This window comes from Diabrotica undecimpunctata, chromosome 8, assembly GCF_040954645.1.
Source record: "Diabrotica undecimpunctata isolate CICGRU chromosome 8, icDiaUnde3, whole genome shotgun sequence".
Lineage (NCBI taxonomy): Eukaryota > Metazoa > Arthropoda > Insecta > Coleoptera > Chrysomelidae > Diabrotica > Diabrotica undecimpunctata.
The window spans coordinates 52,815,857-52,833,782 of record NC_092810.1 but is presented as its reverse complement, the minus strand read 5'-3'; the positions used below and the strand labels follow the sequence as shown (position 1 = coordinate 52,833,782).

General features: G+C 33.2%; 1 protein-coding gene across 1 annotated transcript in view; it reads left to right on the top strand.

The window, feature by feature from the left end:
- The window catches only part of Ir64a (Ionotropic receptor 64a), a 29,316-nt gene extending 21,714 nt beyond the window's left edge, over positions 1-7,602 (top strand). Inside the window, exons 5-7 of the mRNA XM_072540255.1 lie at positions 3,269-3,480; positions 5,223-5,497; positions 7,261-7,602. Of these exons, the coding sequence (XP_072396356.1) occupies positions 3,269-3,480; positions 5,223-5,497; positions 7,261-7,537 (764 nt within the window). The 3' untranslated portion in view covers positions 7,538-7,602. The remainder of the gene's footprint in view (positions 1-3,268; positions 3,481-5,222; positions 5,498-7,260) is intronic.
- The last annotated feature ends 10,324 nt before the right edge of the window (positions 7,603-17,926 follow it).

Below are 17,926 nucleotides of genomic sequence, written 5' to 3'. Positions count from 1 at the left end.
ACATTTTCACTACAGACACAGCTGACGATACTTTAACCACACGTGTGAACTTGTATTATGACGCTTTCTCGGTTTTCCAACGCCAAGAACGCTCGAGAAAGACAGAGACACAAGCACGCACCGATTCAACGCGCCTAATTCTCTAGTGCTGCGCGCGCAGCGGACCGATCATGTTTGAGTGGAAGAGAGACGCAAGGCATTCGCCGGTCCGGCGGGCCTCTCTCTCGTTCGGTGACTCATCGTAACAGACGTGAGCGGGCGTTACACTTTTTCATGAGTGACTCCGAGCCACAACCTAATTTAAGACGTTGTCACGTCAACAATTAAAAAATATTGGATACGAAATTGCTTAAAAATCGAATTCGAGATTCTGTCAAAAAGCTTTACATGGATACCATGTTTATTTTTTTGTTCGAAAAATGAAAAGTTCTACCAGAACTTTTTCTGTTTTGCACAATCTGTAATGCATGCAGTATTTCTTTTTTACCATTGCTGCATATATCTCTTTTATTTCAAAATATTTGTGTTTCAGGATACGCTCTTTTATTCTTGTACAACTCTTTGATGGATTCTGTTTAATAGTGTTTTATTTTTCCAATTGTATTTGAAAATGCAGTGAGATGGTTTTTTCGTTATAATTGTTATTACCCCTTTATTTTTTAAATTTCTTTAGATCTATTTACATCTCTATTTCTTATCATGCCATAAACAATTATAATCGACGACAAAACTTCTACTTCGTACGGAATATCTCGCTGAATAAGTTGACGGAGCAGTTTTTTCCACTTTTTGTTGACACCATTGTTGTTCGTGTTAAATTTATAGATAACTTTAGATATCTTTTGACAAAGATTCTTTTAATTTTTTTATATCTAATTTAGGGGTTCTTTGCGATATTTTCTAATGTATTTGAGTATAAGTGTAACATTGGCGACCAGTAGGTTGTGATCATTTAAACGTATGTTCTTCGCTATTTTAATTGTATTCTGTAACGATATAAGTTGCCTACCACATCGGGTATCACTTATAGGGGGTTGAAAGTAGGGACTGAGCAATTACTGGGCTGGAGATAGGTTAAGCAAACAAACCGAAAGGATTGCGAATGGCCACTCTTGTTTTGTTAAGAGAGCTGGATCGTAAGTAATTGAATAAAGGAGGGACTGGAAGGGATAACTACAAAAGAAAACAAAAAAAAAATACTTACAGAGATTTACTGGACAACAAAACACAAGAAGATTCCTAAATTATTTGAAATGAAAGCCGTTTAAAAGAATCCTCTTGCTGGATAGAAAGACTTTTAGGACTTTCCTTTCCTAAAAAATATTAAAGGGTGAAAATCTTTTTAAACGAAATAATTCTACCTCCTGATTTAGAGAGAAATATTACATATTTATTATTAGTTCAAATCAACAGTTATTACAAATAATATTAACAAAATTTATCAACAAACCCTACAGGTTGGGCGATATTTGTAACGATTTACAACAAGCTCCAGACGTTGACACTTATAGAAATTTAAATTTATATTAAAAATAAAAAATATCTAAATTTCTCAATGGAGCTTACATTGAGGTTAATCTTTAAACAAAACAGAATTCAAAATTATGTTTATGTACCAAATGTCAGAAAAGGATAATACTGACGGATGTCGAAATTAAACGTCAAACATGAAACCAATTTTTTTATTAATGAAAAATTCGGTAAGATAGTTTTGAAACAAATTCAGATTTCTGCTTTAATCTGGAGCCTTCTAAAAATTGCAAGACATAGCTAGACGTTGATAAAGATGTTAATAGAGACATGGGGAATCTAAAATTTGCATTCCACGACATGTCTCGTCAACTAAGCAGAAATCCTTAACGAATTTGTTTCTTGTACTCATACAGAGTAGATCCGAATAAAATGAAAAAGACAGAAAAGATTTGATTTCACGTTCAACAATAAAATGGCTTCGTTATGGACGCAATAGCGACATCTGATAGAAAAATCGGTAAGATAGTTTCGAAACAAATTCAGATTTCTGTTTTAATCTGGAGCCTTCTAAAAATTGCAAGGCATAGCCAGACGTTGATAAAGATGTTAATAGAGACATGGGGAATCTAATAATCGTTGTTAAAAAAGAACGGCTATGAATAACTGTTCTGATGAGACTTATTAAGTCGAAATACGTATCAACAGATACATAGACGCTTTGAACGTAAAATCAAATCTTTGCTGTTTCTTTTTCATTTTTCATAATGAAAAATTGTTTATTTTTACTTATTTGAATTTTGAATAATTTTCACTGACTGGTGTATTTCCTTTAAGAAAGTTTTTTTTAAATTGGAATTGAATTAAAAATACTGCACACAACACACAACTGTGCCCCACACAAACTGCAAATGATCTGGTGTGACCTTAAAACAGAAAATGGACAAGTTCTCTGGAGGTAGAACACTGATTCGGGCTTCGAATTATCCTGGATGACAACTAACTGCAATCTTCAAAACTCGGCCACTCAATTCCTTTTTAAAACCATATGGACCTCTCAAATGGTTGAAAACGCCGTCTTACAAATTCCTTACATAGGGCACAACATAAACAATTGATGAATAACTCAACAAAACTGCCAAATAGCATCTTGAGCCCAAATTAACTTCTCAACTTAAAAAAATTGCCGGCTTTGAAGACTACATGCCGAAAGCTATCTTTTCAAATCCAAATCTCCTCTCTTAACTAACTCTTAACTGCTACTACCACTTTACACTATATTTCCATGACAAAAACGAATACCGAACAACAAACAAAAAACAATAAGGAATTTGAAAAAAAATCCGGACTCAAACAATAACTGACTGCTTCCGCGGTCCATTGTCGAGTAACATCATTAGCGCAACTCGGTATAAACAAAGCATAAACGGAAAAATTCCTGTTTATTTGTTGCGCAAAATCTCTAATAGGCGGAATCAATATCAAAAGAAATTCCATCTGTGATATATAAATAAACTAAAAATGTTTGTATTATTAATATCAGCGACGTAAAAGGATTGACAATATTTTTCGGTGTTATGTGTTAACTGATATGAGGGGAAATCAAAATGCTACAATTCTAATACCTCTTTAATAATGATCTAAAAAGAAGATACAATACAGGAATAAAACTAGTGAAAATAAGGTATTCGAGAAAATAAGTGTTAAACATGTAAAACTACAGTAGTGTCAAATTCAATAATATTAAATTTTGAATAACACAAATGTACTTATCCTATATTTATGTTTACATTTTTAGGAGCTGCTTGTTCTCCGTTTTTCTTTAGTAGTCGTATACTGGCATTCTTTATTTTTCTTTTTTCCATTTTAATTTATCAATTTTATTCCGCCAGTATAGTCTCATATCTTCTGCTTGATCCTCCAAGAACCATATTTGATTTAAAAGATTTAACTGAAAGCCAATTGAAAATCGGAGTTGAAGATATTTTGATAGATAGAAACTATTTTGTGGTAAGTCAAATCAGTCTTACACATTACATTATATATATATATATATATATATATATATATATATATATATATATATATATATATATATATATATATATTATATAATATATATATATATATATATATATATATATATAAAGGGGGTTGAGGTTAATTGGGTATGCAGCTGATTGAAAGCCAAGTGTACTCTGTTCAACAGTTCATTATATTTCGCCAATTTTCATTGGCATCATCAGATAAGAGCTACAATTATTTAAAATATGGTAAAATACAATTTAGTAGTTGTTTGTTATTTATATCTTACTTGATTGAGGTTAACGGCAGTTTGGTCGTAATCGCAACCGTAACTGGTTGCGATTCCAAGACCGACTGGAATCGAAACAAGACCAGTAAAAATCAACCGAGGCGTAATATTAGGAGACACAATATCTCCAAAATTATTTATAGCTGCCCTAGAAGATATCTTTAAGTCAATAGACTGGGAAAATAAGGGAATCCCTATGACCGGAAGATACTTAAACCATATTAGATACGCATATGATGTAGTACTAATAGCCGACACGTGGAATGCACTGAATACGATGATTGAGGAGCTACACACAGAACCCCTAAAAAAAGACTGAAAATGAATTTCAGCAAAACTGAACTAATATTAAACAAAGATGACAAGATAAACATCTAAGGGACAGAGATAGAACACGTAGATGAATATACATATCTGGGTCAAAATGTCAAGGTAAGCAAAGAAAATCAGACTACCAAAATAAGCAGACGTGTAAAAATGGGACGGGCAGCATTCGGAAAGCTCTTATACGTACTTAAAAATAAAAACATACCAAAGACTGTGAACCAAAGTGTTTAATTCCTGTATCCTACCTGTACTTACATATGGAGCTCAAACTTGGACATTCACTAAAATAAACATGGAGAAGATCAGAAAATCTCAGAGAGCTATGGAACGACAGATGCTGGGTATCTCACTCAAATACCATAAAACCAATGAAAACATTCGTAATAGAACAAAAGTAAAAGATGCTGTCAAACAGTCAGCTAAACTGAAATGGAAATGGGCTGGACATAACCAACATCTTAAGGATGACCGATGGAATCAAGAAATCGGGAATTGGCGGCTATATGAAGCCAAAAGACCACTAGGAAGACCGCAAATGCGCTGGAGCGACGATATTAAAAGAACTGCAGGACCAATGTAGAAACGTCTTACAAACAACAGAGATGAATGACGAGAATTAGAAAGAGGCCTATATTCGGCAATCCGAATAGAGAGAAGGGCTTAAAAAAAATTGTTGTCGTTCTGGTGACCGATCCCCGCTCTCAGACGGGTAACATAATCTGATGGCGCCACCGAGCGCAAAAAAATTTACTTCATCGGCACAAAGTTCAGGAAATAACGTATAATACATCCCTTTTTTTTCTCAGGAAGCTAACATTGTATGTATATAAATTTTCCGATTCCTTCTCACCCTACTTTCCGTTTTTAATAAAAGCAACGACTCGTTTGATATAATATTCACTACTAAAAAATATTCTACTTCTATTCGACAGTGCATTAATTTTTGCTAGTGGCAATTATCTGCCATTAGTTGCCCATCATTTTTTCTGCTTTAATTTGATGACGCCTCAACTTGTTACACCAGTTGCATCACCAGTTGTCTAATATACTACCGGCCTTAGTCTTTTGGCATTCAGCTTAAATCAAATGTTTTTTTTTTGTTTGATTTTAGCAAACTACTGATCCTGATGCGATCGAACTGTTCGAAGTTAAAATAAAAAATAGCAATAACAATTCGGGCTTTTATTCACCGACAGAAGGTTTGCAATTGGTAAGACAAGGAGGATTTGCGTTCCATGTAGAAACCAGCACGGCCTATCCAATTATTGAGGAAACATTCTCCAATCAAGAGATTTGCGAGTTAGAGCAAGTACAAATGTATAGAACTCAGCCTATGCATACAAATTTACAAAAGAATTCTCCTTTCAAAGAAATGATGAACTACTGGTAATTATAATTTTTTATGTTTGGAAATACTACTCACCATACCATGACATTCAATGCTAAGTGGATAAGTTTCGATGTCATTTTTCCATAACTATTTATTGTTTTAATACCATTATGACAAAATTAACGTATGTAAGTAAATGAAGTCAGGATTTGGCAAACATTTTTAGATTTAGCAAAAATCGTTTAAATAAAAAAAACATAAGGGTAAATTTTTTAATAAATATTAATAAAAATGCCATATTAATTAATATGGGAAATTACGAAAGTATGTAGATTATGTAAATTTTGATTTATTTATAGACCACATATACACACTGGAACAACTGTTGGAAAAGAAAAAAGCAAAAAATAGAGATATACACTTGGCATTTGTGGACCTGAGAAAGGCGTATGACTCTGTACCAAGGTCAGAACTATGGGAGGCAATGTACAAATTAGAAATACAGACGGAGCTCATAGAAGCTACAAAAGCTCTATATAAAGAAAATAAAGTGTCCATTAAAATGGGAACAAGAATCATAGGAGACTTCACCACAACAAAAGGGCTCCTGTAGGGTTGTTCGACATCTCCAACCCTATTCAAAATATACTTAGAAAAAGCCTTGACTACATGGAAAAGAAAATGCGAAGGCATGGGAGTACCGGTACGGAACAAATACCTATATACGTTAAGCTTTGCAGACGATCAGGTAGTGATTGCACAAGACCAAGACGACCTCAGCTACATGATGAAGAAACTACAAGAAGAATATACCAAGGCTGGCCTAGATATTAACCTCGCGAAAACAGAGTACCTATCTACAAGTGAAGAAGACATAGAAGATCTACAGATTGATGACAACATAACAATCAAAGGAAAGGATAAATTCAAATACCTGGGGTTTATAATCACGAAAAAGGCAACAACAGAGGAAGAAATTATACAAAGATTAGGACAAACAAGAACAGCAATCCGACAACTTAACTCAGTATGGTGGGATAGACACCTAAATATGAAGACAAAAACGCAGATTTATAAAACATTAGTGCGAAGTATTATGACATATGGGGCTGAAAATTGGATCAGAAACAAGAAAAACAGCAGTAAGATAGTAGCAACAGAGATGGAATGCCTGCGAAGATGCTGCAGAGTAACAAGAATGGATAGGAGAAGTAATGACGAAATAAAGCAAAGAACATTAATAGAAACAGACATACTAACATATATAGAACAAAAAAGATTAAAGTGGTATGGACATGTAAGAAGAACTAGCGACAGCAGATGGATAAAGAGAATAACCGAATGGAGCCCCATAGGAAGGAGGAAAAGAGGACGACCCCGAAAATCCTGGAGGAACGAAGTAGACGACGCCATGAGTAAGAGAGGCCTAAACGATGGAGAATGGAATAACAGAGAGAGATGGAAACGGTTGAGCTAGGGAAGGCAGTGAATACTGTAGAATCCCTAAATATATATATGATTTATTTATGGTAATCGCCATAAATTGCATATTCCATATCCAGATGGATCCACAAATCACGTTATTAGTGGTCTGTGGGTGGATCAACTAACATATAAAGGGCTCATATGGCGATTACTAAGAATACTTTAAAAAGAGGTGTTTATCCCTTTAATTTAAAATGCATTTGAAGAAAAATTTGAGAGTATCCTTTTCGGAAAAATTTTTATTTAATAGTCGCAGGTTAAATTATTTGTACTCTATATTGATTTTTTTACCAAAAAGCAAACAAAAAAAAAATAAATAACATTTATATTTTAGCATGTTTAAGCAAGCAGAGACTGGCAATATAGACAGATTAAGAAAACATTGGGACGCAAGACAGCCAACTTGCATTGAAGGAGCTAAAAAGCAAGAATTTAACGTGAGCTTTAAAGAATTTTCCTGTGGACCAGTGGCAGTTGGTTTGGGGGTATTGGCAGGGGTGATCTGTCTATCAATTGAGTACTTAATTCATAATAATCACAAAATATTACAGTCACTGAAGAGAGCATGGTACTTTAAAAAGAAAGGAACTACTTACCCATTTGTAAATTGATCAACAAAATAGTTTTATTAGTAAATAAATTATTTTCACTACAAAAAATTTATAATAGCCAAATATTGTAGCACACTAAATAAACTTTAAAGCATTGAAATAGTATTTTCTTTATTAATTATTTAATAACCAAAGAAATTTAACGGTACTACTCAAAAAAACTAATTATTTTAAAGTAATTTTGCAACTGAATTGATAAATTGCTATATTAAGAATTGGCACCTGGCGGAGCGGATCATGAAGCTCTTCACATTTTACTTTCTCCCAAATTGTCTTGATAAAATGGCCTCTTTTGGCTAACAACAAGTAATACCTAACCACTATGTAACCGTCATAATCCTAATGCATATTAGGTTTCCAATGACGGACGAGTCAATATTTTTTTCTAATCCTACAACCTATCGTATTAGGTCCACCCTAACTTAGCATCGTCTTCCTAATACCCAAACCCATAACTTAGGAATACTTCCACTAATACAAGAGAATTCGGCACAACTCATGATAATACATAATATGAAAATGAATAATACGGAAATAGCGTCGTGTCAAATACTGTAGAATAATACGATCTTTTAAGAAAATTATCAACGTTCGCAAAATGAAAGAATACTATTCAATAGTTATAAATAATCTGAGGCCAAAAAGAGCATAGCAAAAGCTAAGGCAGACTACAAGTCTAGTTAATTACTGCGCAAAAAGTGTTTGATTTACTGATAGGAAATCATACACTGCTCAAGAAAAATTGGCTAAAAATATCAACAAGGAATTGGTTCAATAATAGACAAAGTTGCTTATGAAACAGAATTAATTCGTGAAAAATAAGGGAAAGGGGAAAATAAATACCTCTTTAATGACACAGTCGACCACCACAATGAAACAACAACACAAAAAGAGCATAAAAGACTAAAAAAATTAGGAACCTCCACTTACTATTATTGTAGAGATGGAGAAAAACTTTAATGATCTTCATGCTATAGTAAAAATTTTCCAAACACTCGAATAAAAATCATTAATGATAAACAATTAAAATTAATATGTAAAACACAGAAGAAGTTTTTTTCTGCAGCATTAAGTGATCAGCAATGTCTTGGGACAAATATGAAAATAAGCACAATATACCCATTAAAGTAATAGGTAATAAATTATGTTACTATATAAATCAAAATCATGTTGGATCATCAAAGCTACATCCAATCTAAAATTTAATTCTGCCTTCTTCTCATAGTACATTTAGTGTGTTGGCGAATTATCTTAAAGCCAACGTCTATCATTCGCGGCATAACATATGCTTTTAACATGTTGACATGTTGACATGTTAACATGCTATTTGTGGAAGTTTTGAAAACAAAGTTTTTAGTGTTTTATTGTTACATTTTAACATGTTCTTTATATTCCGTAGTCATATTTGTTTGTGATCTGCTCCTCTCTTACCCTTGGTCTATCTTTGGATAAATAATTAAATTGAGGAATTGTATATCTTTTTCTTCTGAGAAGAGGGCCAAGGTATCCAATTTTTTGTACCTTGATCAAATTGAACAATTCTCTTTTAGTATTTGTCCTTAAGATATTTTCGTTTCTCACCCTATCCATCCATAATATGCGCAAAATTCCTTACAGGGTCCACATTTTGAAAGCCACCCTCCAAGTTATTAATGGGTGATATTTTCAACGTCTATGTCTCTATCCCATATAACCATATGAACCACACACAAATAATTTAACCATCCTGTAGCGAAGATTAAAAAAAAAAAAAAGATTGCGGGTACAGAGACGTGACTTAAATTTAACAAAAGCTTGTCTTGCTTGTTCGATGCGGCATTTTTTTTATCGAGGTTCCCATTGGTAAGCAGGAATCAGCTAAGAGTCATAACAGGCTTCCTTACTGGACATGCGCTAGTTAAGGTTTCTGCATACAATGGGACTGTGGAGACTTGAGCTGCAGACTATGTAGCAGAGAACCTAAAACAGTCAACCATATTTTGCATGACTGCAAGGCATTGGTTCGCAGGCGGCAAACACTTTTTGGAGACAACGAAGTGATTCTAAATATATATAATACTCATCCACTACACCCATAAAAGTTAATACATGGTTCCAGAATTCTGGAATGGGTATCATAAATAAATGGAAGATGTCTTATTTTTAACGGTACGCCTTCTTCCTTCAATCTTTTCCTGTATTATGAGTCTCAAAATTTTATATTTTGGACCCCTCATCACTTGGCCTAGGTATTCCAGTTTTCTGGTTTGTATAGTGGTGATTAGTTTTGTTTCTTTATCAACCATCTTCAGTACTTCTTTATTTGTAATTCTATCAGTCCATAATATTTTTAATACTCTGTGATATAACCAGAGTTCTAAAGCCTTGATTCGTTTTAAGTTGCATTTTTTTGATCTCCAAGTCTCAGCTCCATATAATTATATTAAAAATATGGTTCGAATGGTACGTAGTCTGATTTCTAAATTAAGATTTCTGCACGTTAGGAGTAGCTTCATTGGTATAAATGTTGATATGGCAATCTCTATTCGCCTGTTTATTTCTGCAGTATGATTGTTGGTTTCATTGATCAAAGTTCCCAAGTACTGATATTTTTCTACTTGTTCTTATTACTACTTGTTTTTCTACTTGTTATTATTAATTGTCAATATGTGGTGTATATTCTGTGGTCTTCTTATAATTAACATATACAAGAGGTTTACACATATTAGGTTTACAAGGAAGATATGCAACAAGCCAATTGGCCGAAGTTCGACCGGTTTATAAGAGGCTTGTCAAACAAATTTTTCCTGCATTTCTCTTCAAACCTTCTACTGGAACTGCATATATCATGTTCATTATCTATGTATAATAAATATTTTTTATTGGGTATCCGTTGACCCTTATACTACACTCAGAGCCTTTAAGTGCCTCTGCAAAAACATTCTCTGCATAGAGGTTCAACGGCACAGAAGTCCATATACACCACTGTCGTACTCCTCTAAAATTTCTACTTTCTCTGTGGCAGTTGACTTGTTCAACGTTACTCGCAGTTTTTAATTTTAATAGAGACTCTGGATAAACCATATCTTTTTTGTCAATGTTAGCTTTGTGTAGCACATTTATATTTCTCGTATTTTCCGCTAATAAATGCTTTTTTATAATTGACGAATATGACAAATATATACGTTGTTCCGTTCAGTTTTGTATAAGCGTATTCATTCAGAGAGTTGCTGTACGTTTACCCATTCCGCTATTAAAACTGAATTGCATTTCTCCACTTAGATCTTCAGCTTTCTGAATATTTGTTTCATTAAGAAAATTCAGACTTGTGTTCCAATACAAGAAATTCCAAGCTTTTGGTCATACGCAAAAATGTGTTTAGTATAGGGAAGGTCATCCAGCAAACTACAGAGGATGCGGAGTATACGACATGGTAGCAAAAGTTAAAATATTTACAAAACAAGAAAATCAACGTACCTAAACAGCCGCAAAGAATGCCGAAGAACGAAGACTAAAACCTAAAATCAAGCAGCAGCATGCAGGCTATAAATTTAAAATACTAACCAAAAACAGGCTCTGTCATTGGAAAAACAGGCTCTGTCATTGGAAGTATTCTACAAAAAATACTGGATACATTAAACAAAATGGATGAACACATTACTAGATTGGAATATAGTGTAAACGGACCTATTACACACAGTCCAAGAGTCGACATCATAAAGTAAATTGATAACACGTAGCAGCGAAGTAGGTGGATCTGCAATGCCAATTTTAGGTCTCTGTTCCCTAATACCTTAGAAATCCTTCTAAAAGCGGCTCTAGCCTGCTCAATTTTGGATTTAATTTCACCGTGACTCTCTGCGTTAAAATTTAACTGATATCCAAGGTAAACAATTGATCAACTTGCTTAAGTAGTATTTACATATATAGACGGTTTTATTTTTTATATTTTAGTTTTCCGAATGTTCAGATTAAGACCTGCTTCATTACAGCTCTCAACAACAGCTCTTTCAGCTGTCAAGTAATGTTTGCAGATCTTTTTGAGTAGATGCTAGGAAAACTGTGTCGTCCGCATATCGCAAATAACTGATGCCTTTACCGTTCACAATTATTCCTTCTTGTCTTTCAGAAAGTGCATTTATAAAAATTTTTTAATATAATAATAAACGTTGAAAAGCAGGGGCGATAAGAGGCATCCCTGCCGTACTCCTCTTTTAATATTAGAATCTTTGATTTCAGACCGTCTACTAAAACTGATGTTGTTTGATACCAATACAAATTTACAATTATGCGAACGTCTCTGCCATCCAAGCCAACGTCTCTTATCGTCTTCGAATAGGTTCGTTTCCATTCTTTAAGTTTGTCTGCTACTTCAAATATTACTTTACGATGTTCATCATGTATGAGTGCAGTTTATCTCTTATTGAAGATACCGGCCGCTTCTTTCACTTTTTTATACATATTAAACGTGTCGTATCTATTTTCGAGTTCTTCAATTTCATGACAATGTTTGGCTAGATGTTGACTCTTTCTTCTTATATTTTACGTTGAATTTCTTTTTATATACTTTTATAAAGTTTTTTGTTGTTTTTTCCTAGTCGCCGTTGCTCCATTAAATCCAATATGTTTTCTGTCATCCAAGTCTTCTTTTTTAGCTTTGAGCTGCTTTTTAAATTCTTTTTACAGATTTCCTTAACTATTGTTATAATTTTATCCAAGCCCTCATCGACATTTTCACCAATATTTTCCCAAACTAAATTTTCGTTTTATTGTATTTGAAGCCTTTCCTTCACTTTTTCGTCTTGTAGTTAAGTTATATCAATATTTTTACGAGACTTCTTTTTGATCACATTTTTTTATTTTAATTGGATCGGACAAGTCGATCTCCACGTTCATTTCTGTTTCCCAAGCCATAATCCCATACATTATTCAAACAGCGTAATTTGCCGACTTTGGCGTTAAATTCTCCGAGGATTATAGTATTTTCTGCTGCTTTAACAAGACCTACAGCTATATTAAGATCTTTGTAAAATGCTTCTAAATTATCTTCATGACTGGATGATGTTGGGGCATAGAACTACATTACGTTGGTAATGAACAGTTTTGAATTAAATTTCACTAGGATTACTCTGTCAAATATGGAGATATAATTTTTAGTGGATAAAACCAGGTGAGAGCAATGCTCCAACTTATTGCTGAACGACTGTATACGTTTCAAACTCCCACATAGCGACTTTTTATAGAAAATGGAACGTTGACTACGAATATAAACCTAACAAAGTCTTTAGAGAACCAAATTTTGCGGCTCTTGGTTACTTGTAGAAACGACGCAACAGCTGTGTATGGTAATGCACGGCCCACACTGCTTGGATGGTTACTAAGCGATTGACTCGTTATTTTCTCGACGAAGTCCAAATCACGCGATTTTCTTGCCTGCTCTCAGTTTAGATTTAAATTCCATGTTCCAATAATTGCTAAAATTGTTTTTAAAAACAACAAAATTTTTTCTACAAGCAATCAGTAAACTACTTTAGAAACGAAAACAATAAAAAAATTTAAGTACATAAATTCCAATGCGGGGTTGACCCTAATTTTATGCTTGGCAGTGTATATTTGTAGACTGAATTTACAATACAGAATCATTTAAAAAAGCGCTCCGTAGCTTCATCTATTATTTGATAGATGGCGTCCACTGTAGTAAAAATAATTTTAATATTTTCTATTTAATGCTAACTTTATGCACTCAATTAACCAAAATTATAAATAATATTCGGTGCCTTAGGCTCATTAATTGTAAAACTTTTATCAAGATCTAAAAAACCATTTAAATTACCTACAAAATAATTATAAAACAATTTTAAAATATGTAAACTAGGATTAAATCCGTTAATCTCATAACATAAACAATCTAGAAAGATCTTTATTTCATAGTCGCGTCATAAATTGAATTTTGTTTTTTGTTTACGATCTATGATCAAGATTAATAAATTGTTATTGAAACGGTTAATAGTTTCAAATAGAGTATAGATAATTTTTATTTGACTAAATAATTTTAATTGTTTTCTATTAAAATACAATGTAGTTTGGTGTTCGTGTTGTACACATTATATTATATCTATATATTATTGCATTTTTACCTATTAGTTCAGTCGTCAGAGATTTGACACCTAAAAGTCATACAGACAAGCTGAATTTTGCCGAGAATATCAATTTTGGAACCCCAAAAAAGTAGGCTGGTAAAAACGCAAAAAAATCGATTTACCAAGAATATGTACGCCGTGGACAAAACTAACTAAGCGCCGGTGTTTTTGAATGTCAGTTCCGGGCGCGAAATCAATGTTAAATAAAATTTGTATCAACTGGACGGTAAAATATCGCAGAATTTAAACTTTTACAATACAAATGATCACACTTCACGGAAAATGCCTTCGAGAAGACGGTTTTGAATGTAATTTATAGCAGAAGTTAAGTACTTTTGAAAAACGTACTAGTGTAATTTAAAAAGAGCAGTTTTAAACGTTTTAGATCGTTTGTAATGTCTAAGTTTAAATTCAGCGTTTTTTAAACATATTTCAAATGCTTCACATTTGTTGCCAAAACTCAAAACTAAAATTTCATGTAATAGGCTTTGAAGTAGGTTGTAGTCATGGAAACTTCATAGTGGCCGGTCAATGAAAGGGATACATTGTATTGATCTTATGAGAATCATAAAAAATGGCAAAAATCGCGCCAAGTTTATTTATTTAACAGCTTTATAAAAACTGAGTTCAGTTGCGGCAAAACTTACTGACAATAAAATATACTGTAGACAATAAAAATTCAAAGTCTGTTGGTCCGAGTGTCCTATTGACAACAGGTCAGTAAGTTTTGCCGCAACTGAACTCAGTTTTTATAAAGCTGTTAAATAAATAAACTTGGCGCGATTTTTGCCATTTTTTATGATTCTCATAAGATCAATACAATGTATCCCTTTCATTGACCGGCCACTATGAAGTTTCCATGACTACAACCTACTTCAAAGCCTATTACATGAAATTTTAGTTTTGAGTTTTGGCAAATAATGTGAAGCATTTGAAATATGTTTAAAAAACGCTGAATTTAAACTTACACATTACAAACGATCTAAAACGTTTAAAACTGCTCTTTTTAAATTACACTAGTACGTTTTTCAAAAGTACTTAACTTCTGCTATAAATTACATTCAAAACCGTCTTCTCGAAGGCATTTTCCGTGAAGTGTGATCATTTGTATTGTAAAAGTTTAAATTCTGCGATATTTTACCGTCCAGTTGATACAAATTTTATTGAGCATTGTTTTCGCGCGCGTAACGGACATTCAAAATCGCCGATCGCTTCAATCGTTGTTTCTAAGAGAACGGTTCATTCTACACAAAAATGCTAATAAACGTTTTTGTTAAAAATTATCTTAGCTATATTTTTTATTTAAACATTTTATCCGTCACATCCCCCCCCCCCCCACCCCATACGTAAAGAGTTTTGGGGAAAAGCTCAGGCGTAAAAGTAGTAAACATTTTTGGCATCTTTCTTAGAGTCCCAAAATTGACATTTTTGGCAAAATTCAGCTTGTTCGTATGATTTTTGGATGTTCAGTGGAATTTTCATCTCTGACAACTGGAGTATACTAGAACATCTTTTCTTCATCTTTTCGTAGTGGTTAGCCATTAAACTGACAACGCCCTTAATTTTATTTGTGTATGTTTGCGCATAACGAGAACAATATTTAAATTTTTTAACAATGCTAAACATTGAATATTCCCCGTATCCATATTGATTCTGTGAGCATTAAAATAATAAATAATAAGATTCCATTTTCTGAAAGAAGTAAGAAGAGAAATATATAGAAAAATATGATTTGGTTATTAAAATATAGTTATATTTATATACATCTAGGGTAGTATCACTATATTACATTACGTTAATTAAAAATTATGTGTAAGTTTTTAGAGGACACACATTGCATGATAAAAATAACACCGATATTTCCAAAGACCTCGCAAAATCTAGGAAATGCATGTGAAGTTCATTTAACATTATGTACCTACTTCTACTTTCTTATCTAAGATCACGCTTACGTATTAAAGAAATGCATTATTTAAACACTAATTAAACAATCAGCAGGCATAGTTTTACTATATTGTTTATATTTTTAATCATTGACTTGTGAAGGTTAGTCGAAAAGCAATAAAACTTGATCACTGTTGATAAAAATAGAAACCGAAAGGTCAAAAATAATTTGTAAAAATTACGGTTACTTTATAAATTATATATTGAATTTTAGGTAATTTCAGAGTTCACATTTTCTATGTGAAAAAATAACATTAATTAAGAACTATTACCTTGTGGTATTGGTATATTAATTACTATATTGGACTACCAATTTGTACAGGAATAATCCACAATTATGATTAACAATACTTTATATTTGACGTTTCAATTTTCAACTCGGAAACTTTTTTGTATCATGGTTTGGGAGAAATAGTGTTATAAATATAGACAAAACAAAATTACTATATTTTGAGACCAAATCATATGTGATTAAAACTATTTTATATTTTTACGAAAGTTCCGTAAGATTTATCGCGCATAGAAAAAGTTATTTGACGAAAAAGAAGAAGTAGTTCGAGAACATTCAAGATGACATCGAAATTTCATGAAATTTCCAGTGTAGTTTGGAACGTCCAATAATATGCTTTCTAGACGACCCTGTTTAAAACGACAATGCCAGTACTGTCAACGACTTAAAGAAAAAGAGAAAGTAACCAAAGTAGTAAGTCTCCTGGTAACCACTGTTGAACAGGAAGAAGATCATCAATCTTCTCTGGAAAATCTTAAAAAGAGTCAAAAGAAAGATAATGACTTAAAAGTCATACGAGAATGGCTTAAAAATGAAGTAAGACCTATTTGGCAGGAAGTAACCAAATACAGTGGAACTGTAAAGACGTATTGGGCTCAATGGGGATTTCTGTATCTTTCCAATGGTATATTATATCAGAAGTTGGAAAGTCCCGATGGAATAAGTACAGTGCAACAGATGATACTGCCAAAATAACACAGTAAAAGTTTATTACAAGAATTTCATAACAGCCTTTCGGGAGGAGATTTCGGAGTTAAAAGAACACTTGCCAGAGTTCGAAACAGATTTTATTGGATCAATTGACGCCGAGATGTAGAAGATTGGTGTAAGAAATGTGAATTATGTAATGGTAGAAAAGGCCCTAGAACAAGAAGTCATGGTAAAGGGCACAATATCTTTCCGGAGAGCCTTTTGAATGACTTGCAGTGGATGTTCTCGGTTCACTTTACATAACAGGGAGAGTGAACAAGTACTTATGATCGCAATAAATTATTTTTCAATATGGCCTGAAATTGTACCCCTTTCTAATCAAGAAGCGACTACACTAGCAGAAGCATTTATAACACACGTCATATCAAGACTAGAATTATGGCAAGGGTTAATGAAAATCTTGGGTATTGAATCTATGGGTAAGAAAACTCGGACTACTCCTCGCCATTCAAAATCAGACGGAATGGTCGAAAGACAATATCTTTTAGTGTTTGTCACTAATAATCAAAAAGATTGGAATACTTTAATTCCTCTATTCCTGTTAGTCTATAGAAGTTCCGAACATAAATGATGATCACCAGAAGAAAAATAAAACTTCTTTAAGATCCTATTTTCGGAAGATTGTCTCGCTGTGAAGAAAAACTTTCATCCCTGATAATCCCTGATTTGATGTACATCGAAAATTTGAAAGAAAAGTTAGAAAAAGTCTATGAATTTGCTCGTAAAAGTTTGAAGCTTCAAAGTGATAAAGCCAAGACCAGGCACGACCATAATACTGGTACAACTTTCGAAAGAGGTGATCCAGTATGGTTATACCATTCCAAACGTAAGAAACTTAAACAAAAATGGGAGGGTCCGTACACTGTCCTGCAGAAAAGAAACGATCTGATCTACCCCATCCAGATTTCAGCTAGAAGTAAACCCAAGGTATTTCATATCGAGAGACTAGCTCCATACCATGAAACTAATTCACCCTGGTGGTTTTAATTGATCCGTGATAGTCCAGTTATTCGAAGTGAAAAACTATATAGGAGAAAGCAGTGTTACGGAAATTCTGTAAGATTTATCCCACACACAAAAAGTCCCTTCACGAAAAAGAAGAAGTCCATGCTTCGTCACTTTGACTCCAGTAAGTTAATAAAGAGAAATGAGAGCCTATCTCTCCCACGAAGACAAGGGCTAGATGCAATATCACAGGCAGCCTACCACTCAATCAAACCTAAGTTTGCTTTTAACAAACCCTACAAGATCAAAACAAAACAGTATAGGGACTCAATGGTGGTAAATACGTATTACATATACATCGATGGCTCCAAAATGAAAGCA